The sequence below is a fragment of the Plecotus auritus genome (genome assembly GCF_963455305.1).
Source record: "Plecotus auritus genome assembly, chromosome: 2".
Lineage (NCBI taxonomy): Eukaryota > Metazoa > Chordata > Mammalia > Chiroptera > Vespertilionidae > Plecotus > Plecotus auritus.
In genome coordinates, this window is record NC_137771.1 from 23,452,569 (window position 1) to 23,478,583 (window position 26,015).

Here is a 26,015-nt window from a genome sequence, read left to right on the forward strand (position 1 = left end):
AAGAAAACAAAAATATGAAGGTAGTGTAAGGAGCCTCTGGGACAACTTCAAGCACACAAACATTAACATTATGGGGGTGCCAGAAAAAGAGAGAGCCAGATATTGAAAACCTATTTGAAGAAATAATGACAGAAAACTTGCCCTACCTGGTGAAAGAAATAGACTTATAAGTCTAAGAAGCACAGAGTCCCAAACAAGAGGAACCCAAAGAGGACCACACCAAGACACATCATAATTAAAATGCCAAGGGCTAAAGACAGAAAGAGAATCTTTTTTTAAAGTTTTTTGAAAAGATATTTCTTTATTGATTTCAGAAAGGAAGGAAGAGGGAGAGAGATATAGAAACAACAATGATGAGAGAGGATCATTGATCAGCTGCCTCCTCCATGCCCCCTACTGGGGATCGAGCCCGCAACCCAGACATGTGCTCTTGGCCAGAATCAAACCTGGGACCCTTCAGTCCACAGGCTGATGCTCTATCCACTGAGCCAAACTGGCTAGGGCAAAACGAGAATCTGAAAAGCATCAAGAGAAAAGCAGTTAGTTACCTCCAAGGGAGCACCCATACAACTGTCAGCTGATTTCACAACAGAAACTATGCAGGACAGAAGGGAGTGGAAAGAAATATTCAAAGTGATGAATAGCAAGGACCTACAATCTAGAGCTTCCTTTAAAAAAAGCCCATGTGGATAACATCCTTTAGACTGCTGATTTCTCTACCCAGCAAGCTATCATTTAAAAATGAAGGTCAGATAAAGAGCTTCACAGACAAGAAAAAGCTAGGAGCTTATCACCACCAAACCAGCATTACATGAAATGTTGAAGGGTATTCTTTAAGAAGAGGAAGAAAAAAAGATAAAGATAAAAACATGAATAATAAAATGGCAATAAATACATATCTATCAACAATTTAATCTAAAAATCAAAATAAACTAATAAGGAATCTAATGAACAGACTAAATGGGTGAATAAAATAGAATCAGAGACATGAAAATGGAACAGACTGGTGATTCCCAGAGGGAAGGGTGGGGCGGGAAGAGATCAAACAAAGACCTTATATGCATATATGCATTACCTATGGACACAGACAATAGGGTGGTAAAGGCCTGGAGCAGGACAGGAAGGAACTGAGTGGAGGGAGGTAATGCAGGGAAAAAAGAGGGACATCTGTAATACTCTCAACAATAAGGATTAAAAAAAGAAAGAAAGAAAGAAAGGCTAGGTCTCCTACATTATACTTAAAAAATGTAGGGACTGAGATCCCACTAGAAAAAGGTTTAAAGAAGCCAGCTGCCCACTTGGTCATCCTGGAATTAGACAAGAGTTTAACCAAACAGGATTTTGTGTTATCACTAGTGGCCTGGTGCACGAATCTGTGCACAATGAAAGGAAATTAATTAGAAGAAATATTTTAATATCTCTATTCGCCCTTTCTCTATAATAGAAGTGTCAACCAAATTCACAATCGACAATGACAGATCGAAACAAACACATGCAATTGGCGCCAGCGAGAGCTTTATATGTATCATGCATGTGCGAGTCAACTTAGCCTTTTATATATATAGAATAAACTTGCTTAATTAGATCTGCTTTCTGACTTAGCTAAACTTTTTCCAGCCCAGTGAAGCACCCCAACTTCTCTTTCAGGTAACTGTCAGCAACACAGCAGTAAATATCAACACGAAGCAGATTATCATTGTAGTTCACACAGGGAGAACAAAGGGTAAAATATTTAACTGTAGCAGTGTTTGACTATATTCTGCGCATTGAGAAAACCTGAAGTCATTTTCAAGGTCCACCATTTCTTTTTTTTTTTTTTTTTTTTTTTTTAAATATATTTTATTGATTTTTTGCAGAGAGGAAGGGAGAGGGATAGAGAGTTAGAAACATCGATGAGAGAGAAACATCGATCAGTTGCCTCCTGCACACCTCCCACTGGGGATGTGCCTGCAACCAAGGTACATGCCCTTGACCGGAATCGAACCTGGGACCTTCCAGTCTGCAGGCCGACGCTCTGTCCACTGAGCCAAACCAGCTAGGGCAAGGTCCACCATTTCTTACTTCTTTTCAGTCGGGTCAAGTTTCCAAGCTTTCTAAATCTCCGTTTTCCAGCTAATGAAAAGAAAATAGGATTCTACCGAGTCTCCTATCTACCTACTCCAGGACTTCTGCGAGGATCAAATGAGATGAAGCACGGGAAAACGCTTCACAGACATTTGGTTAAAGTGTGAAATGTTTGCACCTGGCTATAAAGCAAGTCATGTTCCTGGGCTGAAGAAACTGCAAGGAGGCTAGTCGCTAGGGAGAGGAAACCGGGTATTGCTATGTGACGTCATTACCCTGACAGTCAGACACTTAGCATATCAGCCTTATATATATATAGATATAGATATTATAATGACTCTGCTAACATTTCCTGAATTTCTATTTATGCACCTGGAAGTAGATTAAGCACTTGCATGAACATTTTATTTAATCCTCACAACAATTCTATGAGAGGCAGTGTCATTCCCATTTTGTAGATAAGGAAACTGATGAAAGGTGGGTTTCAGAAACACTAACCAGTATCTACACTAATAAAAGAGAAATATGCAAATTGACCATACCTCCGTGATGCCCACAAGCCAATCAGGAGTATGCAAATTAACCCAACAAAGATGGTGGGTTCATTTGCATACACAGGCACAGAGTGGCTGGGTGGGGCAGGACGCCTGCTTTGAGGGGGAGGGCGGAGGGAGCTTCAGGAGCGGCGCTCCGGCCAGAGCAGAGAAGACTGAAGGCTCCAGCTGGAGCGAAGATGGAAGGCAGTGGCCAGAGCGAAGGCCTGGGTCCTGGGTGCCAGAGGAAAACCGGTGCTGGCAGCTAGGGAAAGGAAGGCCTATTGCACAAATCTTTGTGCAACGGGCCTCTAGTATAACAGGACTCACATTCAGGCTTGTCTGACTCCTGAGTGCCTTCTGTCTCTTGCTTAGTTGATGAATAGGTAGGTGATCAAGATCAATTCTTAACTTCTCTCTAAAACTAATCCAGTACTGTCAGGAACCAAAAGTGTCTAAAGGATACTAACCACATGGGCTGACTTTTTTAAAGGAAGCTCTTGGACAAAGGATCAGAAAGAAAGTTCAAAATACAGGCCCTTAAACCAAAAACTATGCATTTTGACCCAATTTCTTCAATACTACTCAGCTGAGAAAAAAATGTCCAAACACTAACCAGACACACAGTTCTTGGTCATGTTCCGGCCAATTCCACATAATAATGCCTTGAATTGGAAGCTGTTCCAGTTAGTAAGATTTTTATACAATCTCCAAAATAAGCCAAAAGGCCTTGCTTTGGCCCTGCAATTGTTATTTTGATGTTATAAGCTCCTCCACTATATTATTATTTCTCCCTTGAGGACTTGCTGAGGAAAGTCAACTTAAGGAAATTTTTAAGTTTAATTGGATTTACTGGCCAATTATGTCATTTTCTTATCCCTCTTCACTTTGTTAGGAAATGTATTTGCATGTTTCTAAAAGGCAAAAAGAACCCACCAAAACTACAGTTTTTCAAGATAGAGAGAAGGACTTAAGATGATTATCTTTTACTAAAAAGTATTCAAACAAGAGACAATTACTTCATTTCATTGGGAGAGAGGCTAACTTTAGAGGATTCTGACTGGTCTTACTTAGCACAATTAAATTGTGATATAACAAGATACCAATGACTTACTCAATGCTAGCTGACTTTTAGAATAAAAAAGCTTGCATACTTTGTGTTAACAACCAGAACACTCTACCTTCCCCCAGCTGCCATGTACTCAAGTCATTATCCTACAATCTGAGGAGACAGATTTAGGATTAATAATTTATTACCTCCCTATACTGCAATGTAGTTAAGAATATAGGACAGTTTGGCAGGAGAAAGTTCCTGCTGAAGGCTCATTGCTGTGAGACATATTCCATTAGTCATTCACCTTAAATTAGGTGCCCAGCAGATACAAGAAGAGCAGGGATATAATGCCACCTAAAAAGTCTCCTGAAAATGCTTTTCTCTTGAAGATAAGACCAATGCATGTTCAAAATATATTATTCTCTTAAAAGAAAATGATACCACTTGGTCTGACTGGTACAACAGGGGCTACAGCCCTCAGAGAACAATCAAAGGGCAGGTACATCGAAGGTGCCTTCTTTCTGCCAGGGGCAGTTATGAGATCAAAACGAGAATTAGTGGGGAAAAGACCTCTTGCCCAACCAGGAGCTGTTTTTGTCCCATCTGTAGTTTCTATGGGGTTTGAGGGTGATAATTATTCTCTTCCACCCAGAGATTGGGACTAATTAAAAAGTAAAACATGGCAGTAAGAGGTAGACAGAGATCAAAATATCATCATTATAAGAAGCGATAAGGTGACTGGAGAACATAGCTTAGATGTACAATCACAATGGGCTTTCTAATACTTTCCTATGCAGAATGAAATTTAACCAATTGGACAAATGCAGGCTGTCCTATCATGGACAAACCAGTTAGAACATGGCAAGGAGAGAACACATACAAATCCTGAAGACTGGTCATTTCATACAACAGGATTCTTTTCCAAATTCACCAATCAGGAAAATGAGTCTTACATTCATGACGACAGCCAGAGAAAGGGTAGGAAAAAGAAGACTTTCCTTCCAAATATTATTCCCTCCTGGGAAGTGAAGTGTCCTTAATTAATGGGCTAAGACTGAAAACCAGAATAGGAAAGAATGATTCTTCTTAACATGTGTATTCCAACATGGTGCTATTTCCAGCATTATCTTTAAGCTAAACCAGCAAACCTTTATTGTTATCTATGTGCCAGATGCTTGGTATGTTTCATGAATAAGACAGTTTCATGAAGCAGATACATAAGCAGGTAATCACAGTAGACTTCTACTCACAGCAATGACCGAGTAACTAGTATGAGACTCACCATCTATTATAAAACTGGGCAGAATATACAAGACAACTGTTTTCAGGAGATAAGAGGCAGGGCAAGGCAATAACCCTCGAAATAAGGGACACTTGAAGTGAGCCCTACAATTGCCCATTTCTCTGTGGGGGACAACTTCCCAACCAGGGCACAGAAAGCTGGAACCCAAACAGAGCAGGGGCTTCACTGAGACCAAGAAGCAGACATCTGAGTTTGCCTAGAATCTGAGTGGTAAGACAATGAAGAGGAAGGAACTGTGAAAAGAGGGGGCAGGGCCCCAGAAGTCCATTTGGAGGGTCCACTACCAGGCTGAGGGGTGGGATGTAAAGGCAGAGGGCAAGACCACTGAGGTTTATTAGATGTAGATGGTACAGGGCTGAGGGGGAAACAGAATCACCAGAAGTCATGCAGTGCTGGGGGAAGAAGGCAGAAGCATTTTGGAATTCCAGCTCTGCAAGAGCAAAGAAATCCCATTAACACTGCAGATCAGCAAACACCAGGAAGGCTTCACCTTAGAGAAGCTCACACTCCAGAGCAAGACCTACTCAGACCTCTCTTCAAAAGTCTAAAACCCCACAGTATAATGTGGCAGAGATGTACAGACACTATATGAGAACATTAAAGAACAGTTCAACTGAGGGTTCCCAGGGAAAGCATTACAAAGGAGCTTATGTTTACCTGAATCAGAGTACATCAGGCAGAATGATAACAGCACATGCAGAGGAATGGAACACTCTGCCTAGAAACGTGAGATGGTACTCCTCAAACAGTGATTTGAATGTGGAGGAGAGAAAAGGGTATAGAATGATTCAGGGATTTATACCTCAGAATATGAGTGAAGGTGATCTTTTCATGGTTGTAGGGGACAAAAAAGGAGGAAGAGGGCTAAAAGATCATGGGTTCAGTTTTTATATATTAAGTTAGAGGTGCCCAGTCGGTGTGGCTCAGTGGTTGAACGTTGACCTATGAACTAGGAGGTCACATTGTTCAATTCCAAGTCAGGGCACATGCCTGGGTTGTGGGCTTGATCCCCAGCAGGAGGCATGCAGGAGGCAGCCAATTAATGATTCTCTCTCAGCATTGATGTTTCTATCTCCCTCTCCCTTCCTTTCTGAAATCAGTAAAAATAAAAATCTTTTTTAAAAATATTTTTTATTGATTTTTTACAGAGAGGAAGAGAGAGGGACAGAGAGTCAGAAACATCGATAAGAGGGAAACATCGAGTCTCCAGCACCGAACTTCTCCCAGCATAGACGCAGCTGATCCTTACAGCCAACTGGCCTGGAGGTCAATTCCTCCCAGTGATACCAACAACAATCAAGACTTAACTACAACAAGGCTGTACACACAGTCCACAAAGGGGTGCACCAAGAGTGTCCACCTCAGGTTAACTGGGGAGGCAGACCCACTGGGCCATATAGGAAACCTAGCACACAAATTTACCCTACCAACTCAGGGAAGCAGTGAAAATGCGGTGTCAAAGAAACAGATCACAAACGAAAGAATTGGAGGAAAACAAAAGACTGGATATAGAATTCAAAACCACAGTTATAAGGCTTTTCAAGAATATCCTAGAAAAGGCCGATAAATATAACGAGACCCTCGAAGATATGAAAAAGGACCAACTAGAAATTAAACATACACTGACTGAAATAAAAAATATTATACAGAGACCCAAAAACAGACTAAAGGAACACAAGAATCAAGTCAAAGAATTGAAATACAAAGAAGCAAAAAACACTCAACCGAAAAAGCAAAAAGAAAATAAAAAAATCCAAAAAGTTGAAGATAGTGTAAGAAGCCTCTGGGACAACTTTAAGCGTACCAACATCAAAATTATGGGGGTGCCAGAAGAAGAGAGAGAGCAAGATACTGAAAACCTATTTGAAGAAATAATGACCGAAAACTTCCCCCACCTGGTGAAAGCAATAGACTTACAAGTCCAGGAAGCGCACAGAACCCCAAACAAAAGGAATCCAAAGAGGACCACACCAAGACACATCATAATTAAAATGCCAAGAGCAAAAGACAAAGAGAGAATATTAAAAGCAGCAAGAGAAAAACAGTTACCTACAAGGGAGCACCCATACGACTGTCAGCTGATTTCTCAACAGAAACTATGCAGGCCAGACGGGAGTGGCAAGAAATTTTCAAAGTGATGAATAGCAAGAACCTACAACCAAGATTACTCTACCCAGCAAAGCTATCATTCAGAATTGAAGGGCAGATAAAGAGCTTCACAGATAAGAAAAAGCTAAAGGAGTTCATCACCACCAAACCAGTATTATATGAAATGCTGAAAGGTATTCTTTTTTTTATATATATATTTTATTGATTTTTTACAGAGAGGAAGGGAGAAGGATAGAGAGTTAGAAACATCGATGAGAGAGAGACTTCGATCAGCTGCCTCCTGCACACCTCCTACTGGGGATGTGCCCGCAACCAAGGTACATGCCCTTGACCGGAATCGAACCCGGGACCCTTCAGTCCGCAGGCCGACGCTCTATCCACTGAGCCAAACCGGTCAGGGCTGAAAGGTATTCTTAAAGAAGAGGAAGAAGAAAAAAGTAAAGATAAAAATTATGAACAACAAATACATATCTATCAACAAGTGAACCTAAAAATCAAGTGAATTAAAAACCTGAGGAACAGAATAATCCGGTGAATATAATAGAATCAGGGGCATAGAAAGGGAGTGGACTGATAATTCTCAGGGGGAAAGGGGTATGGGGGGTTCAGGAAGAGACTGGACAAAAATCATACACCTATGGATGAGGACAGTGGGGGGGAGGTAAGGGCAGAAGGTGGGGTGGGAACTGGGTGGAGGGGAGCTACAGGGGAAAAAAGGAGAAACAATTGTAATAATCTGAATAAAGATTTATTAAAATTAAAAAATAAAAATAAAAAAATAAAAAAGAGGGAAACATCGATCAGCAGCCTCCTACACACCTCCCACTGGGGATGTGCCCGCAACCAAGGTACATGCCCTTGACTGGAATCGAACCTGGGACCTTTCAGTCCACAGGCCGATGCTCTATCCACTGAGCCAAACCAGTCAGGGCAAAAATAAAAATCTTAAAAAAAAAAAGTTAGAGGTAGCTGAAACATCCAATTGCAGATGTATAACATAGAAGTGGCTATATGGTTTGTAACCCAGACAGAAGTGAATGAACAGTTATAGATATTGGAGTAGTGGGCACATAGGTTATAATTATGGGGGGAAATGAGATTGCCCAGAGAGAGCACACAAGAATGAGACAAAAAAAGGGTAGAAACAGAACCACGAAGAACAAAACATTTAAGGGACAAGCTAAGAAGGGAATGAGGGAAGAATAATTAGAAAGCTTAATGCATCAGCAGGAAGGAGAACAAAGTAAAGTCTGGTGTAACTTAAGGTAACCAAGGAAAGTCACAAGAAAGAAGTATGCAATGCAGCAGAGATGTTAACTACAATAAAAACTAAAGGTCTGCCCAGCCGCGTGGCTCAGTGGTTGAGTGTTGACCTATGAACCAGGAGATCACGGTTTGATTCCCGGTCAGGGCACATGCCTGGGTTGTGGGCTCAATCCCAAGTGGGGGGCGTGCAGGAGGCAGCTGATTGATGACTCATCATCAATGTTTCTATTTCTCTCTCTCCCTCTCTAAAATCAATAAAAATGTATATATTAAAAAAAAAAAAACAACCTAAAGTTCTCCAACTAGAAGGTCACTGGTTACTTTGGCAAAAACCAAGGTTTGAGTAGAAGCCAGACCTCACTAGATGTCTGGTGTGGTCTATCCGCATTCAGAAAGCTTCACTGCCTGGGAAGAAAGACTAAGTCAGGGAACTGGCTAGAGATTCCTCACAAAGAACAGGTCTAGCTCAATAAATATTTGTTGAATGAATATGTAACTTTAAAAAAGTGAACAAAAGAATAATCTGTACCCATCTGGTTATTTTACCAGTCCTTGTTTCTTACTGTGACTGTTTGTCTATCTGCAAATTGGATATGTATTATGCATAAGCCAAGTTCTATTTCCTCCATGAAGCCCTCCCTGATTTTTCTAAACGTCAGTAACATCCTGTACTATAATAAAAAAGACAGACAATAACAAGTGTTAGTGGGGACAGAGGGAAACTGGAACCCTCATATATTGCTGGTGTAAATGTAAAATGGTGCAGGTGCTGTAGAAAACAAAAAGTTAAAGAATTCCCATATGATCCAGCAATTCCACTCCTAGGTTTATAAACAGAATGTGGTATATTATTCAGCCATGAAAAGGGATGAGGTACTGATACATGCTACAACATGAATGAACCTTGAAAACATCATGCTAAGTGAAAGAAGCCAGACATAAAAGATCACAAAGTGTATGAATTCATTTATATGAAATATCCAGAATAGGCAAATCCAGAGTCAGAAAATAGATTAGTGGTTTCCAGAAGCTAGGGAGAGGGAGGAATAGAAAGTGACTGCTAATTAGTACTGGGTTTCTTTTAGCGGAGGGAGGTTTAAAGAAATGTTCTGGAATTATATCTCTATATATATATATATATATATATATATATATATATATATATATATATATATATATATCTCCTCCTCTAATTTCTTACTAAAGAACTCCTAAATTCTACCCATCTATTTAGCACTACTTCATATTGAGTGAAATTACTCTCTTCAGTGAGAAATTTCTTAAAAAAAAACCTCATCAATTTTCTCCTGGACTACTTCATTCACTTCCTAATAGATATCCTACTCTAGTCCTGACATCCCTCCCCTTTTCATCTTATTTCAAGCCCCACTATTATCATTCTTCTATATCCCAGCAAAATGATCTAGAAATTTACCAGTATTATTCTTCTGCTTAAATTTTTCAATAGCTCCTAATTCCTTAAAGCAATGATCTCTAAGGTAGAATGCTTGCTTACAAGAGGTGCACAAGACAAATCACTGGAATATGAAAATATTAGTGCTATTTATATGTTTTTTAGTTGATCCCTTTAAATTTTTGTTTTTGCCAGTACAATGGTATTTGTTATAACATATGAACAAACACATATTGGGGTACATCCTTAACTTTTTTATGGATTAGAGTACATAATCAAGAAAATTTGCTGAAACCGGTTTGGCTCAGTGGATAGAGCGTCGGCCTGTGGACTGAAGGGTCCCGGGTTCAATTCCGGTCAAGGGCATGTACCTTGGTTGCGGGCACATCTCCAGTGGGAGGTGTGCAGGAGGCAGCTGATCGATGTTTCTCTCTCATCGATGTTTCTAGCTCTCTATCCCTCTCCCTTCCTCTCTGTAAAAAATCAATAAAAAATATATTTAAGCCAAAACTGGTTTGGCTCAGTGGATAGAGCGTCGGCCTGCGGACTGAAGGGTCCCGGGTTCGATTCCGGTCAAGGGCATGTACCTTGGTTGCGGGCACATCCCCAGTGGGAGGTGTGCAGGAGGCAGCTGATCGATGTTTCTCTCTCATCGATGTTTCTAGCTCTCTATCCCTCTCCCTTCCTCTCTGTGAAATATCAATAAAAAAAATATATTAAAAAAAAATATATATATATATATATATATTTAAAAAAAAAAAAAAGAAAATTTGTAGACCACCTACCTAAAAAGATTAAAATCAAAGCTTCTTTGCATGGCATACAAGATCCTTCGTGACCTGGCCACCATCTACCGGTTCAGGAGCTGCCATTCCAGCTAGCTCTTTATATACCAGCAACACTAAACTGCTTATACTAGTAGAATTCCCACTATATACCAGGCTGTTTCACACTTTTGTGTCTTTGTTCTTGCATTCCCATTGCCAGGGAATACAACTGCCCAACCATCACAACTTTCAATTGTAGGGAAGTTATACAATGTTATGCAACACAGAATAAGTGGGTGTTGATGAATGTTCTCCTTCTAAATGTGTCCTTGGGATAAATTCCTAGAAGGGGAATTACTAAGTCAAAGAACATAAAACTTTTGAAGATCTTGATATTTATGCCAAAAAATTCTCTGTTCAAATTCCCAAGCACAATATAAGGGCAACCACATCACCCCTTGGCAGCACTAGATATTTTTACATTCATTTTCATCAATATGATGGATTAAAAATTATGTCACTTTAATCTGTGGTTCTTTAGTTAGTAATGAGAATGAACATTCTTTAAATGTTTATAAATCATTTTAATTTCTTACTTATGTTACTCTCTGTTTATGTCCTTTATTCAGTTTTTTCTACTAGGATATTGGTTTTTTTTAAAAAAAAATTATGAGAAAGAGATCTGATAAATTAAAATATATAACAAATTTGTCATGTGTTGCTTACATGTTCACTCAGTTTGAACACACCTGATTCTTGGTTCTTTCATGGTAAAAGTTCCAAACTTTTCTAAAACACAAGTAGTACAATCTAATCCCCACTAGAACCACTCCTAACAATACCAACTTTGTACCTCAATACTCAATCTGCTCTCTAGGATGCTGTTTTTAAGCACCCAGCTCAGGAATATTAAGACTAACCCAAGGAGCCCACAGTACAATGTCTAACCAAGTATTAGCCCAAAAAATACAGAAAAACGAGGAAATGCTTCTTCCTCCTCTGTACTTGGAATCCCTCAAATATCATGGTTCAGGGTAAAAAAATTGTCTTTGGTCCTCCAAAAGATCACCTGTAGTTAAAAGGTACAGTAGCATCGAAAAAGAACATGAGTTTTAGAGCGGACAAACCTGGGTTTAGAATCCTGGCTTTATCATGTTCTTGCTATGTGATCCTACTCAAGTCAATTGGCCTCAATTTCCTTATCTATAAAATGAGAATAAAACTATTGGTTTTAGGCTTATCCTGAGAATTAAATGAGATAAGATATGTAAGGTTTGTAACCAGGGGTTTTGAATACTGTAGGTGCATTCCAAAAAAACGTGGTTTTCCCACTCTGATTGTGCCAAATCAGTAACTTATTTAATTCAAATGATCTTACATAAAATGTTAGCCTGAAATAGCTGTCCCAGCAAAGCATCATCCAGGTAAAAAACATTTAGGTCAGCTTTCTGTCAACTGCAATTTCCAGTGCTATAATTATGCAATCATCAACCACCTCTGCAAGACAACAAAAACCCCAAAGTTGATGTTACTGAAATTGCTAAATACAGCAATTACTTGAGTCTCAAGATCATGACCACCAATTCCTTTAGGAAAGCAATAGAAACCTTTGTAATTATAGGAGCAAAAGGCTGATTAGTTATCCCAGACAGTGGTCTCTACAACAGAAGCCTTTTTTGGTCACTACCCAGAATGGCAGCATACTCAGAAGTCTTTCTCAAATTGCTATTTTCTCACATTTCATACTCTGAAAGAAACAATGTAAACAAATGAACTGAAGGGGAAGGAAAGAAAAAAAAGAAAGGATATCCTTTGAAATCTAGCTTTCTTGGCACTCTTTTCTGGCAAGACACTCTAAGCTGGTGAAATAATCTCTAGGAGGAAAACATACTTTATGAAATCTATCAGCATAACCCCTTTCTATGGGAAAAGCAAGGAACACATTCTCCCTGTAACATTGATCTTTTAGGAAAGGAAGCAAAGTATCATTTACTAAGCACCTATGTTCAGATGCTGTACCATACTATTTAATTATGTTATCTCTCAAATCAAACTATGAGGTAGGTCTTACCTTCCTTATAGACAACAAGTAATTTGCTCAAAGTTTTATTATTATTAAGTGGAAATATCCAGCTCCAAGTCCAGGTGTCAGGTCTGTCCAACTTTGAAACTTTTCTCTTTTTATTACACCTCAACAAATCTCCAAATGACTGTGCCAATTCTCTCATATCAGAAAGAACCCAATTTAATTGTTAGTACCAAAACAAAACAAAACAAATAATTCCAACTAAGTGTCCACCAATAGCCTGTTTCTGTCAATTAGCCCACTGCTTTTCTGCCTCCTTCTGTTTTACCAAATTCCCTATATAGTCTTTAAAATGAACTGAAGGACTCACACAAAATGCCCTTTTTTAAAAACTTTAATAAATCTATAAAGAAAATGGTACCTGTTGACAAGCACAGCACACTGAAGCAGAAGCAAATATAAAACAGATGCAGGCTTCTCAACCACTTCACAGATGTCTGCCAACAAAATCCTGATAAAATCCAGGAAGCAGAACTTGGCTTGACTCCCAGCTTCTTCTCCATTGCCTTCCAGATAGGCAGAACCAGTCCACTAGAAAGAAAGAGAAGAAATAATATGCCAAGTAATTAATAATTGATTCCTAGAAATGTGGCATGCTAGATAGAGAACATGATAAATTAGGGGGAAGAAAAATTTCAAGTTTGTCTTTCACTGCTCATCTCTGCCCATAAATTTTAAACCTAAGCTTTGACATAGCCTATAATTATCAGGATAAAAAGATAGCAAGGGATGTGAAAATGAATCCACTGTAAAACGGAAACACCTTATATTCCATTATTTTCTAGTCTAACAGTAAATCAACTATGTGGAAGAATGGAAAGAATACCAGCCTGAAAAAAAGATCTGAGTTTCAGTACCAGTTCTGCTAACAGGTTTGTGGCTTTGACCAATACACTTTCTTATCTATGAAAAGATGAGGTTGGACCTGAAGGTTTTATGTAGCCATGTTTGTTTGTTTGTTTTTTAATTTAATGTGATGGCCTTTAGGCAGGACATATACTCTTCAGTTTGCTACTGTCCCCACCACTATTATCTTAAAATTTTACCCAATGTGTACTTCAATGTCACCTCCCTAACCCCTAGAATCATTTGCAATTCCTGACTTGAATTCATACATTAAACAAATATTTACTGAGCCCTTACTGTGTGCTAGATATTGCGCTGGCTACTCTAGAATCTAGGGGCTATTGGACTTATGTCCCTTTCAGGAGGAAAACGTGATTTTCCATTGGTTTCTTCTGTATTATACAACTTCCCTATATCATATAATTATATAAATCCTGTCAACATTATTAGAGTTGATCAAGTTCTGAAGAAGCCAATCAAAAACTTCCTGTCCTGCCGAAACCGTTTTGGCTCAGTGGTAGAGCGTCAGCCTGCGGACTGAAGGGTCCCAGGTTGAATTCCGGTCAAGGGCATGTACCTTGGTTGCGGGCATGTCCCCAGTGGGGGGTGTGCAGGAGGTAGCTGATCGATGTTTCTAACTCTCTATTCCTCTCTGTAAAAAAATCAATAAAATATATTTAAAAAAAAACAACAACTTCCTGTCCAAGCCCTGGCCTATATAGCTCAGTTGGTTGGAGAGTCATCCCCTACGCCAGAAGTTGGTGTTTGATTCCCGGTCAGGGCACATACCCAGGATTCAGGTTTGATCCCATCAGGGCATGTTTGGGAGGCAACCATAAAATGTTTCTCTCCTACATCCATGTTCCTCTCCCTCTCCGCCTCCTTCCCTCTATCTCCCTCCTTTCCTTTCTCTTAGTGTTAGGGTTTGGACCAAGTCACACCTCTTAGATCAATTTAAAAAAAAAATCTTTTGTCTTAAATGTGTACCTGTCATCTACAGCCAACATACGGGAGAATGGCATTGCATGGGTTGGATGTGAATACTAATATCAGGAAACACACACACACACACACACACACACACACACGCACGCACGCACGCACGCGCGCGCGCGGCTACAAAAGTAAGATACAGCCCAACCAAGAAAAGGCTCTCACTGAGCCTTAAACATACGAAGGACTTCATCTTTCTCACTCACTTCCATCCATTCCTGTTTCTAGTTGTTTTGTAATTGTATGTTAGGGGAAAGGGGGCAGAAAGGTGTGTGCACCAGAGACATGCTCAAGAGATTAATAAAGCCTAAGTTAAAAGTACTATTATATCCAGCAACTTCTCTAGCCTCCTAAGATGTAATGGGAGGGAGGAGGGAGGGAGGGAGGGAGAGTGGGAGGGGGAGGGGGGGGGAGAGAGAGAGAGAGAGAGAGAATGAATCTTAAACAACAATTTCTGTCTACCACAAAAGGATTTTAAACTGAAGGTGACTCAGCACCTGTTATCAATAATAGCGTGACAGGTGGGCGATAGAAGCATTAAATGAATAGGTTTTGAAAATGGGAGTAATAAACACTATTGAATTAGCAAGCTGATTTAAAAGTACAATGTCTTACAAATCATGCATAAGAGAGAGGCAGAGCTATCCTATGAAATCCCAACCAGTCATTCCTATGAAACCTACAATTGCCAAAGGGCACAAATCACTGCTGGGTCTAGTGGAAGGCTTGCTGACCAGGGCAGGAACAACACATCACCAAGATCCAAATGGTTGGTTATAGAATCAACGGTAACAGCCCAGGGAGACAACGCACACCCCCACAATACTTGACAAATGAAAATCTAGAAAAGCTTGCAACAGTTCTGGCATTTGGGGCGTTACAAGTACACGCGAAATAAAAGCACTCTGTTGCAGCAGCTGTTCAGACAGAGCAGGGGGTAATGTTTACTTAATACTTCAGGTTGATGGGGAATGTATCATAGTTCAGTCTGTCAGCTACATACGTGGAACTCCATTTATGTACACAGCGATAAGATATGTTTGAACAGCCTATTCAGTTGGTGTGAGTAATCAAGAATAAAGCTTCTTTTAAGAAAAAAAAAAGTCTCAGATATTTGAGAAAGTTACAGAACAGACTGCCATGAATAAATAGCTTTGCTTATATTTGCAGACATTGTTTTCCAAATAGCTGGGGAAATGAACAGATTGTTGGGGGGGGGGGGTCGTCTATCCAATTTGCTCCTAGCTTCCAGTCTGTTAATCAATCATATAAGAAAGCACACGAGTCAGCTAATTCTCTTCACCTGCTGCATCTAATGTCGGTTGGGCACAACCACCATGAGGTGAGAGAAGGCAAAGCTTTCCTGGAATCCTGCCTGGTTCTCTTCTGATTTCCTTCATTTCACCTTTGCGCTCCCTGCAGCCCCCACGGGACCCCTCCGTGGGGCATAATTTTCCAAGTCTTGGATAAGGCAGGTTTCCGCAGAGTGATTTACACCTCGTGCTCAGCCCCGCCCTCCTTAATCTGCATCAACTTTCTATCTAGGTGGAAACACCAAACACCTGAGACAGCAGCTAAGGGCGAGGCTGCAGAAGTCGAGGGGGCTGAGACCGCTGTGCCCCGAGCCGGTCAGTCCTTCAGGGGATGGAGGGAGCTGCAAGGCCAGGCCCGGCCTGAGAAGAGGAGTGCAGCCTGGGACCCGACCTCCGCATCTATAAAGCCAGCAGCTGGCAGTCCTAGCCGGGCCAGAAGCGCCACCTCCGGGTCCCATCAACCCGCAGCGCACCCCAGAAATAGCCCGTTCCGTTTGTCCCTTCCCTGAACTCGTGGTCCTCGGCCGGGCAGCCAGCCTCCTCGGGCCACCTACCAGGGCTCAGAGCCACACAGCGGGGCCCCGGCTATTGGGCGCCTCCGCCTCCTCCCGGTCCATGGGGTCGGGACCCCACCTCCGCTCCCCTCACCCGGAGGGGGAGGAAGAGGAAGAAGGTAGCACGGGCTTCCCACCCAGCAGCTCCCTTTCGCCTCAGCCTTCCCGGACAGCGACGGCGGCCGGAAACGCTGCCTCCTCCCACCTCCGGGCACAACCCGGAAATACACTCTTCATGCTTAGCTAGCCCTCCCACTCTACCCCCCAGGAAACTCAATTCCACCCGCGAGACGGACGGGAGGAGGGGCAGGTCTGGGAGGTAGAACTACCTACGGGCTGAGGAACCCGAGCCTCCAGGCCGTCGCCTCCCGCACTCCAGAGGCGGTCTGCACCTTCGCCTGCCCTGCGCGCGCCCGGGCCCCAGTCTCGGGCAATACCCACAAGCAAAATGGCGGCAGCGGCAGCACCTTCGACGGCTTAGCGCCCCTCCGTGCTATTGGCCAGGGCCTGGAGTGAAGACGCCTCTGATTGGTCGAGAGCGCTGCGGGGGTGGGGGTGGAGCTACAGCCGCCGGGCGCTGGGAGTGGGCAACGCGGTGTGAGCAGCAGCCCCAGGCTCCTGGAGCATCGCGCTCGCTCCGAGAGGACTTCGCCGCTCGGGGCCGCAGCCTGGTGAGCTCAGCCCCCTTCAGGCCCTCCCCTGCATCCCAGCCGGGGCCTCTCCGAGCCGGCGCTGATCGACGCCGACACACCCCGGAGACCCTATCGTGACTCCATCGCGCCATATCGCGACATCATCGTGCCCTGTCGAGACTCCATTTTGTCACAGCTCTTTTCAATATATAGCTTTTTTTTTTTAATTTGCCCTCTCATCTTTGGGGGCTGTCCCTTGTGATTTTGCCGTGATCTCCGTGACATCACCGCACCATCGTGAAGTGTGATCTCATCGCCGCCCTGTCGTGACTTCATCAATGTCGTGTTGTGACCTGGCTGCGGCCGGACAGGTGGTGACTGCCAGGAACCCTTCTCCCCTTCTCATCTCCCCATCTCAGCAGCCCTTCTTCGATTATCCGGCTTTTGGATTCTCCGTTGTCCTGGGAGCTCTACCCGGGACCCTTTCTTGCTTCTCCAGCCCCTGCCAGCATCCGCGGCTGGTAGCGAGGCGGGGAGGGCGAGGAGAGGGAGAGCAAGGGGTTAATTCTGCTGCTGCTGCTGTTGCTGCTGCTGCTGCTGCTGCAGCAGCCCGAGGGAGGGAAAGGAGAGAAGGCAAGGAGCCTGCGGGGGCGACCCTGGCTGGAGGGGTGGGGTCCCCAGAGGGGCCTCCAAGCCTTTGGTATTCTGCTCCCTGCATCCTCACTTCAGCTGAGGCTTGTCCTGCCTCTTTTGAAGAAGGGAGGGGAAAGGAAACGTAGGGTGCCCTTTTCCCTCATGTCAGTCTGAGTACGGATAATCGAACTTCACTCTTATATGTCTCCATTCCTACCTGTCTGTCCTCACCACTCCCTCCCTGTGTGCCTTAGTGGAGTGAGATAAAACTAGGCTTCTGGTGCTAGGGGACAGCTGAACTGTGGGGCCAGCTCCCTCCCACTCCCAGGAGATTGGTGAGGAGAGCTGTCGAACTGAGCAGCAGGATGCATGGTCCTTTCATTCCCGCTTTCTGGAGGTGACCTTGGACCAGGGTCCCTTCATCCCTAAAGATTTGAAGGTCCAGCCCCTTAAAGGGAGGTCACTCCTGAGGAGCCCATCCCTCCCACTGTGCTAATCCCTCCTTCCATCTTCCACTCCCACCCCTGCCCCCGCCCCCGCCCCTCCTCTGCAGAGGGATGCTCAGTCCCTCTTGTGTTCACAGTTGGGCAAGACGGGCATCATGGCCTCGGATTGTGAGCCAGCTCTGAACCAGGCAGAGGGCCGAAACCCCACCCTGGAGCGCTACCTAGGAGCCCTCCGTGAGGCCAAGAATGACAGCGAGCAGTTTGCAGCCCTGCTGCTAGTAAGGAGCTAACTGAAAATTGGGAGGTGGGAAGGGCCGGGTGATTGGGCCCCCTAGGAATGGGGTCAGCAAATCCCCAAGGATATATAGGTGGTGCTGGCAACCCTGGAGTCACCAAAGTAGACTCAAGATGCCTCTTTGGACTGAATAGAGGGGCAAAGGGGAGAATGGGGGTGAATAATGCTTGTGGCCCTAGGAGCTTTGGAGGAGGCTGCCTAGGTCTGCTCTCTGGGGTGTCCCAGAGCAGATGGGAGCTGACTCATAGGGTAACAGCAGCAGGTAGTAACTATTGCAGAGTACTTGATTGCTGGGGATGGTTGTTCTGGGGGTGGAAAGAATAGCAGGACTGGAAGTGACTGGGAAGGGGTCCCAGGGGGATGGCCAGGATGGCAGTAGGGAAGTTGAGGATAAGGGAACTGGCTCTGGGCTTAACCCTGTTGGAGAAACCCAAGCTGGGGACAGCAGAGCAGAAGCTGCAGTGCTGGGAAGAGGGGGGTTGGTGTGTGGGGAGTGAAGGGAGGAGGGAGTACAGCCCGCTGCTTGTTTGCCATGGCAACAAGGAGAAGGCTCTGGAGTCAAGGGCTCACACTGCAGCAGAGGAGGTGTTTAGGTGAAATGTAAGGGGAAATGTTTTGACAGGCAGAGTGGCGAGACACAGGAGCCATTTCCCCTGAGAATGTGGCGGGAATGGATCAGAGACGTTACTGGAGGGAGCAATTAGGAAGGGACTCTAAATCCTTGGAGGATTTTAAATACTGAGTTCTAAGCCCCTTCCAATTCGGGTTGTAGGCATCTAGATTAGACATCAGGAAGAACTTCCTAACTGACTAGGTGATGAAATGGCAGAACAGTTAGTTGAAGAGGCTTGGACCTCCCTTCCACGGAGATAATCATAGATGAGGGATCCTAGAAGTCACACTTGTCTGTCTCCAGGGAGAAGGAAGGAGCTGGATGAAATGATCTCTGGGAGGCTTCCTGATCCCAGAGTGAGTCCCATTACTAAACCTAATCCTGCTAGAGTACAAGGGGACAGTCTTTGCCACCTCTTTCATCCTGCTGATAGTACATACTCCCCCTTCAGGTGACCAAGGCAGTCAAAGCAGGTGACATCGATGCCAAAACTCGGCGGCGGATTTTTGATGCCGTGGGCTTCACCTTCCCCAATCGTCTCCTGACCACCAAGGAGGCACCGGATGGCTGCCCTGACCACGTTCTCCGAGCCCTGGGTGTGGCCCTGCTGGCCTGCTTTTGCAGTGATCCTGAACTGGCCGCCCATCCCCAGGTCCTAAACAAAATCCCCATCCTTGGCACCTTCCTCACAGCTAGGGGGGACCCTGATGATGCTGCCCGCCGTTCCATGATCGATGACACCTACCAATGCCTGACAGCTGTGGCAGGTACACCCCGTGGGCCCCGGCACCTCATTGCTGGTGGCACTGTGTCTGCCCTGTGTCAGGCATACCTGGGGCATGGCTATGGCTTTGACCAAGCCCTGGCACTTCTGGTGGGGCTGCTGGCTGCTGCTGAGACACAGTGCTGGAAGGAGGCGGAGCCTGACCTGCTGGCGGTGTTGCGGGGCCTCAGTGAAGATTTCCAGAAAGCCGAAGATGCCAGCAAGTTTGAGCTCTGCCAACTGCTGCCTCTCTTTCTGCCCCCGACAACCGTGCCCTCTGAATGCCTCCGGGATCTGCAGGCCGGGCTGGCACGCATCCTCGGCAGCAAGCTGAGCTCCTGGCAGCGCAACCCTGCACTAAAGCTGGCAGCCCGTCTGGCGCACGCCTGTGGCTCCACTTGGATCCCGGCGGGCAGCTCCGGGAGCAAGTTCCTGGCCCTGCTGGTGAATCTAGCATGTGTGGAGGTACGGCTGGCACTGGAGGAGACAGGCACAGAGGTAAAAGAGGATGTGGTGACTGCCTGCTATGCCCTCATGGAGTTGGGGATCCAGGAATGCACCCGCTGTGAGCAGTCACTGCTTAAGGAGCCACAGAAAGTGCAGCTTGTGAGCATCATGAAGGAGGCCATCGGGGCTGTCATCCACTACCTGCAGCAGGTGAGGGTGCAGTGACCCAGAGGGAACCCACTGTGGGGGGAGCCAGTAGGCATGAGGAAGGGGAAAGTAAAACTCCTGCCCCTCCATGTGATGGGGAGACAGTGAAGATGCTCTTACCGAGGGCTGATCCTGCAGCACTCCTGGATGTAGTGTGTGACCGAGCCTTCCTCTCTCTCCCTCCTTGTGCCTCCACACAAGCACCATACCACACACCATATGTGCACTCACATCACAGTACACACACGCGCACATAACACAGTAACCTCCCACTCCCAACTCTCCCCCCAGTACACACACACACAATTGAAGCAGTCTGTTCTGCTCAATCTGTAGCATTGTTTTACACACATGCACATACAAACTTGAAACCCTGTAGGGAAAAGGAGCGAGGCTGCCTGGTTCCTGCTCTCTGTAGAAGTTCAGCTAACTCCTCCCAGTTCAGAGCTGCTGTAGAGGCAGTGTTTACTTAGCTCTGGACCTCCAAGTTTCCTTCTAGCCCTGAGGTACTTCAGAGGTGTCAGGACAAGGGGAATACTAGTTGAGTCCCAGCAAGTACAAGGGCATGACATCTAGAATCCAGTTGGCTCAGCAGACATGCCTTGAGGGCCTGCCTTTGAGGGCCCAGGCTAGAATTCCCTTCTAGTTGTTATTCCAGAGCTGGCTGGCATGCTGTCCAGGCAGGGATCCTGCTCCATCTCAAGGGGGTCCTGTGGCTACAGGTGGGGCCGGAGAAGCAGAAGGAGCCCTTTGTGTTTGCTTCGGTGCGGATCCTGGGTGCCTGGCTGGCCGAGGAGACCTCATCCCTGCGCAAGGAGGTCTGCCAACTGCTGCCCTTCCTCGTTCGCTATGCCAAGACCCTCTATGAGGAGGCTGAGGAAGCCAATGACCTCTCTCAGCAGGTGGCCACCCTGGCCATCTCCCCCACCACTCCAGGGCCCACCTGGCCAGGGGATGCTCTCCGGTGAGTTTGTAGTTGCAGTTTGTCCAGCCAGACTGTTTTAAAGAAAAGTGTAACACATAGACACCTCCTCTCCAGTCATCACTTCCTGACTGGAGATGGCCTTGAGGATTGTTTCTGTTTGTCTGAGAAGGCTTGTTTCCACAGGACTCCTGGACTGCCAAGTCTCACTTGTCAGATTGCTCTATTAGGAGAGAACTCTTGCTTATTGAATATCATGCCAGACATTTTTCTATACCCTTTACCAAAAAAATGATCTCATTACATCCACAGAGCAAATCTGTGACATCAGTCTCATCTGCATCTTCAGGATGAGAAAAGTGAGACTCAAGGAGGTTAAAGTCACTGCTCACACTCACACCATGTGGCAGAGCCCAAGTCTGAGCCTAGGCCTGTGCATCTCCAAAGCTTGTACTTGTGCGGTATCTATGAGGATGCATCCTCCTCCCCTACTTCCATTTCTCTTGAGTGGGGTGCCCCCAAAAAGGGAATCTCTCCCCACTCCTCACACATCTGTCCCTTTCATATCCCCAGGCTCCTTCTGCCCGGCTGGTGCCACCTGACAGTTGAAGATGGGCCACGGGAGATCCTGATCAAGGAGGGGGCACCCTCACTTCTGTGCAAGTATTTCCTACAGCAGTGGGAACTCACATCCCCTGGCCATGACACCTCAGTGCTGCCTGACAGCGTGGAGATCGGCCTGCAGACCTGCTGCCACATCTTCCTCAACCTCGTGGTCACTGCACCAGGATTGATCAAGTGAGGCTGGGGAGGAGGTTGGAGGAAGCAAAGGGGGTACTGCTCAAACTTGCCCAAACTTCCATCTACTTTGCTTCCCTGTGCCCATGTGTTCCTGTTAGTGTTAGCATGAAAGGGTCTCAGATACACTGAACCACCCACACAATTATGTGGCATCTCTGGAATCCCTCTGGGCACATCTGCCATTCTAGTCATAACCCAGATGCCATGAATGGAGCCCAAATGAACTCTCCACCCTACTGCCTAATTTTTTGCCAAATCCTGACCTGCTGAAACCGGGACCCCAGGATCCCAAGTTTTCCCAGGGTTTGGTCTGACTCTCTCAACTCTCCCCCACCCCCCATCTTTACTTCCCTTTCTTCCCAGGCGAGATGCCTGCTTCACATCTCTTATGAACACCCTGATGACGTCGCTACCTGCACTAGTGCAGCAGCAAGGGAGGCTGCTTCTCGCTGCCAACGTGGCCACCCTGGGCCTTCTCATGGCCCGGCTCCTTAGCACCTCTCCAGGTAAGTCCTGGGGACCCTGTCCTAATGGATGGAGGCAGACGGCTGGGTGGACCTGCTGGCTACTGGACATGTCACCATTTTCAGAAAATGGTTTTACAGAATTTTCCAATCAGAGGAACTCTCTAAATTATGTCTCCAACCCCACCCTACCCTTCTTCGCAAAATGATAATATTCTCTTCTTTCTGAAGACTTTTAAGGCAAGGTCTGGTGGGTGTAAGTACAGGCCTACTCAGAAATCCAGCAGCCCAAGGAATCTGAATCCAGTGTTTTCAAGGTGGAGCCACCCCCAGCCTTGAGTCAGAAACCTGACTTCTCTCCATTGAGGTTTTTCTCTGCCTGGCACTTCACCTCCCTTGTGACAAGCTTCAGTGCTTGGTGCTCCTCTGCACATACCCTCTCCCCAACCCTGCTTTACTCTGGCTGTGTGCGGGGGGAGGGGCAGCCCCTACCAGCCCTTTGTGTCTCCCACTTTAGCCGTGGGTGTCTGCTTTGGTCCCTCTGTCCCTGCCTGTTCCCTGTGCCCATCTGTCAGGTTGGAAGAGCTGAGCAGATGCCTGGAAACAGGGTGTACTGAGCCTGTACCCTCAGCTGCCTCTGTTCCCTATAAGGATCCCAAGGGGGTACCCAGCAATAGGACAAGGAGCCCCCCTGCTCTCTAGCCCTGAACTCCCTCAGTCCCAAGCATCACCACCACAGGCCCTGAGCAGAGCCCCAATGCTGGTTCACCCACAAATGCCACCAGGTTAGACTAACAGCTCTGGGAGAGAGTCTGCAGTGCAGGGGTGACCCCAGCCCAGCAGGTAAGCAAAGCTAGGTCACAAGCTCCCGGTCCCCCTCTGGCGCCCTCTTCTGGCCCAAGCATCAAATTGGTGCAACTTCCTCCGCCTGTTGAGGAGCCCTAGGCCCAGCAGGGCTCCTGTCACTACTGAGGCTATAGGAAGGTCTGACCATGAGGTTGAGTGCACCAAGATTATTACATTTAATTCTCACAGCAGGTATTTAAGATTATAGTACTACTGTAGGTCCCATTTTACAAGTGAAGAAACAAAACCCAGAAACGTGAATTATCCAAGGTCACACAGTGAAATCAAAGGCGGGCCTTGAACCCAGGAAGGCTCATTCCAGTCTATGCTTCGCTCCTTGAGTGCCCACATAGAAAGGGAAAGTAAGGGTCTGGCAAAGCAGCTGGCCCCTCTGGTTAATGCCCCCACTCCCTTGCCTTCCAGCTCTTCAGGGAACACCAGCATCCAGAGGTTTCTTCGCAGCCGCCATCCTCTTTCTATCCCAGTCCCACGTGGCGCGGGCCACACCTGGCTCAGACCAGGCAGTGCTGGCCCTGTCCCCTGACTATGAGGGCATCTGGGCCGATCTGCAGGAGCTCTGGTTCCTGGGCATGCAGGCCTTCACTGGCTGCGTGCCACTGCTGCCCTGGCTGGCCCCCGCTGCCCTGCGCTCCCGCTGGCCACAGGAGCTGCTCCAGCTGCTTGGCAGCGTCAGCCCCACCTCCGTCAAGCCTGAGATGGTTGCTGCCTATCAGGGTGTCCTGGTGGAGTTGGCACGGGCCAACCGGCTGTGCCGGGAGGCCATGAGGCTGCAGGCGGGTGAGGAGACGGCCAGCCACTACCGCATGGCTGCCCTGGAGCAATGCCTGTCAGAGCCATGAGGGGTTTCCACTGGGGACAGACCTGGGGGTGGGCAGTGAGGGAAGGAGGGAGGAGGCCTCTTCCCTGAAGCCCCCAAACTGGATTCCCCTCCCCAAATTCCCCCCCCAAACACCCCAGCTTTCTGGCTTTTTCAAGGGCAAGGGCATGGTGCCCACCCTTCAAGTGTAAGGAACTGCGTCCCGCCCCCTGGGGCCACTCAGGGGCAGGGGTTGTCTTGGAAATCAACGTGGCTGTCCCCGCCAGGACGGGGAAGATTGGAGTAGCCCCCAGGGAGGGGGCACTAGGTGTCATTGTGCCCAATGTCTGGCTCTCCCGTAGGAGGGAGGCCCCAGGGTGTGTCAGGGCTGGCAGGAGCTGGCTGCTTCAACCCATATGCCCTGCCGGCCAGGGTGTGGGCTCCCCTAAGCTGTGGTGCCCCTCTGGCCTCCCAGGTCCATATCCTTTAAATTGGCCATTTTATTCTTGCCCTTGGCCCTATTGGGCAGAGAGCAGGTTCAGGCCATTGACATTGCAGTTTTTCCTATCAACTTCAGTGACCCAGGGTCTGAAATGCCCCATCCATCCAAGGAAATCTGGGCAGACAGGCCTAAAGGGGGCAAACCTTCCACCTGAGCTTCCTTGAGGGACCCAGAAGCCCTTGGGTCCTGGTCTCTAAGCTTTTGTGTCATGTTGCAGCAGAGTGATGATGAGGGTTGGGGGGTTATTTATTTTGCTTGTCCTTATCTGCTTGGACACCTGAGCATCTGATTTCTGTCCCGCTGGTGCCGTCTGGCCTGGCTGGGAGGGACACTTCCCCAGAAACCGCATGTTTGCCCGGTGATTGCACCCCATCGCCATCGTGGTGCCTGGCTTTAAATCCCACCCCTGCTTATGACTCCTTTCTGCAGAGAGACGCGACTGGCGGCTCCAGCAGGGACTACCATTCTTAGGAACCCAAGGGGACCCCAACACACACACCTGATTCCTTGCTTCCCTCCTCCCCCCTCCCCCCTATCCCCAGTGCGTTCTGTGATCGCCAAGTTCAAAGCTGTGCACATGTGGACACAATAAATGTTCATTGGTGACAAGATGGCTCCTGTGTGGTCTATCCTGCATCTTCTCTCTCTCGGGTCCCAGCAGATCACAGCTACCATTTGCTGAACAGAAGCCCTACTAAGCATACTTCACAAATGTTATTCAGCCCACCCAAGAATCCTGTGAAGCAAGCATTGTCCTGATTTTACAGGTGAAGAAACTTAGACATAGGTAGGTGATTTGCTCAAGTTACAGCTACTAAGTGCCAGAGCCAAGACTTCATGCAGGCCATCTGACTTAGCCCACACCCTTCATTGCTAGTGTAGGGTTGCAAACTCATGTTGATATGACCAGGCCTAGTGGGGTCCTGGTGACCTTCTGTACAGATGAAATGCTGTCCCTCCATGTCAGCAGGTTGTTGCCAAGTGGCAATGCCACATTCTCTAATTTTTTTTTAATCCTTACCCAAGGATATTTTTTTCATTGATTTTTAGAAAGAGTAGATGGTGGGGAGAGAGAGAAACTGATGTGAGAGAGTCACATCAATTGGTTGCCTCCTGAATGCGTATGACAGGCCGGGGATCAAACCTACAACTGAGGTACATGCCCTTGATCAGGAATCAAACCTGCAACCCTTCAGTCTGCCAGTTGACGCTCTAACCACTGAGTCAAGCTGGCCAGGGCCACATCCTCCAATTTTTAAAGATATTTCATAAATTCTAATTTTTATGTGGAATCTGACTTTCAAATGTTGATAATTTTTTAAATT

At 46.2% G+C, this 26,015-nt stretch overlaps 2 protein-coding genes across 15 annotated transcripts in view; one reads left to right on the forward strand and one right to left on the reverse strand.

The window, feature by feature from the left end:
- The window catches only part of KIAA0319L (KIAA0319 like), a 131,763-nt gene extending 114,796 nt beyond the window's left edge, over positions 1 to 16,967 (reverse strand). The window contains exons 1-2 of one of the 4 annotated variants that reach the window (XM_080653144.1): positions 16,636 to 16,967; positions 12,958 to 13,127 (exon numbers count right to left, since the gene is read on the reverse strand). In XM_080653144.1, coding sequence (XP_080509270.1) covers positions 12,958 to 13,099 — 142 coding nt within the window. In that variant the 5' untranslated portion in view covers positions 13,100 to 13,127; positions 16,636 to 16,967. Of the gene's footprint in view, positions 1 to 12,957; positions 13,128 to 15,738; positions 15,865 to 16,302; positions 16,505 to 16,631 lie in introns of those variants that run through there. The other 3 variants (XM_080653145.1, XM_080653142.1, XM_080653143.1) reach the window with 3 other exon arrangements.
- Positions 16,842 to 25,299, forward strand: NCDN (neurochondrin). Of its 11 annotated transcripts, none has more exons than XM_080653168.1 (8): positions 16,875 to 17,305; positions 18,151 to 18,291; positions 19,225 to 19,277; positions 19,355 to 20,341; positions 21,061 to 21,302; positions 21,834 to 22,058; positions 22,425 to 22,567; positions 23,795 to 25,299. In XM_080653168.1, exons 3-8 carry the CDS (start codon positions 19,248 to 19,250, stop codon positions 24,229 to 24,231), a joined length of 2,064 nt encoding a protein of 687 aa, XP_080509294.1. In that variant the 5' UTR covers positions 16,875 to 17,305; positions 18,151 to 18,291; positions 19,225 to 19,247; the 3' UTR covers positions 24,232 to 25,299. The 11 variants fall into 11 exon arrangements, with proteins under 11 accessions (XP_080509291.1, XP_080509288.1, XP_080509294.1 ...); XM_080653163.1 differs by having other exon boundaries at positions 16,875 to 16,973; positions 19,373 to 20,341; XM_080653171.1 differs by having other exon boundaries at positions 16,879 to 17,305; positions 19,373 to 20,341.
- The last annotated feature ends 716 nt before the right edge of the window (positions 25,300 to 26,015 follow it).

Coding starts and splice junctions, on each gene's coding strand:
- NCDN (XM_080653162.1), top strand. CDS start 17,273: ATGTCGTGTTGTGACCTGGCTGCGGCCGGACAG. Junction 17,306..18,150: donor ACCTGGCTGCGGCCGGACAG/GTGGTGACTGCC, acceptor TTGTGTTCACAG/TTGGGCAAGACGGGCATCAT. Junction 21,303..21,833: donor TGGCCAGGGGATGCTCTCCG/GTGAGTTTGTAG, acceptor TCATATCCCCAG/GCTCCTTCTGCCCGGCTGGT.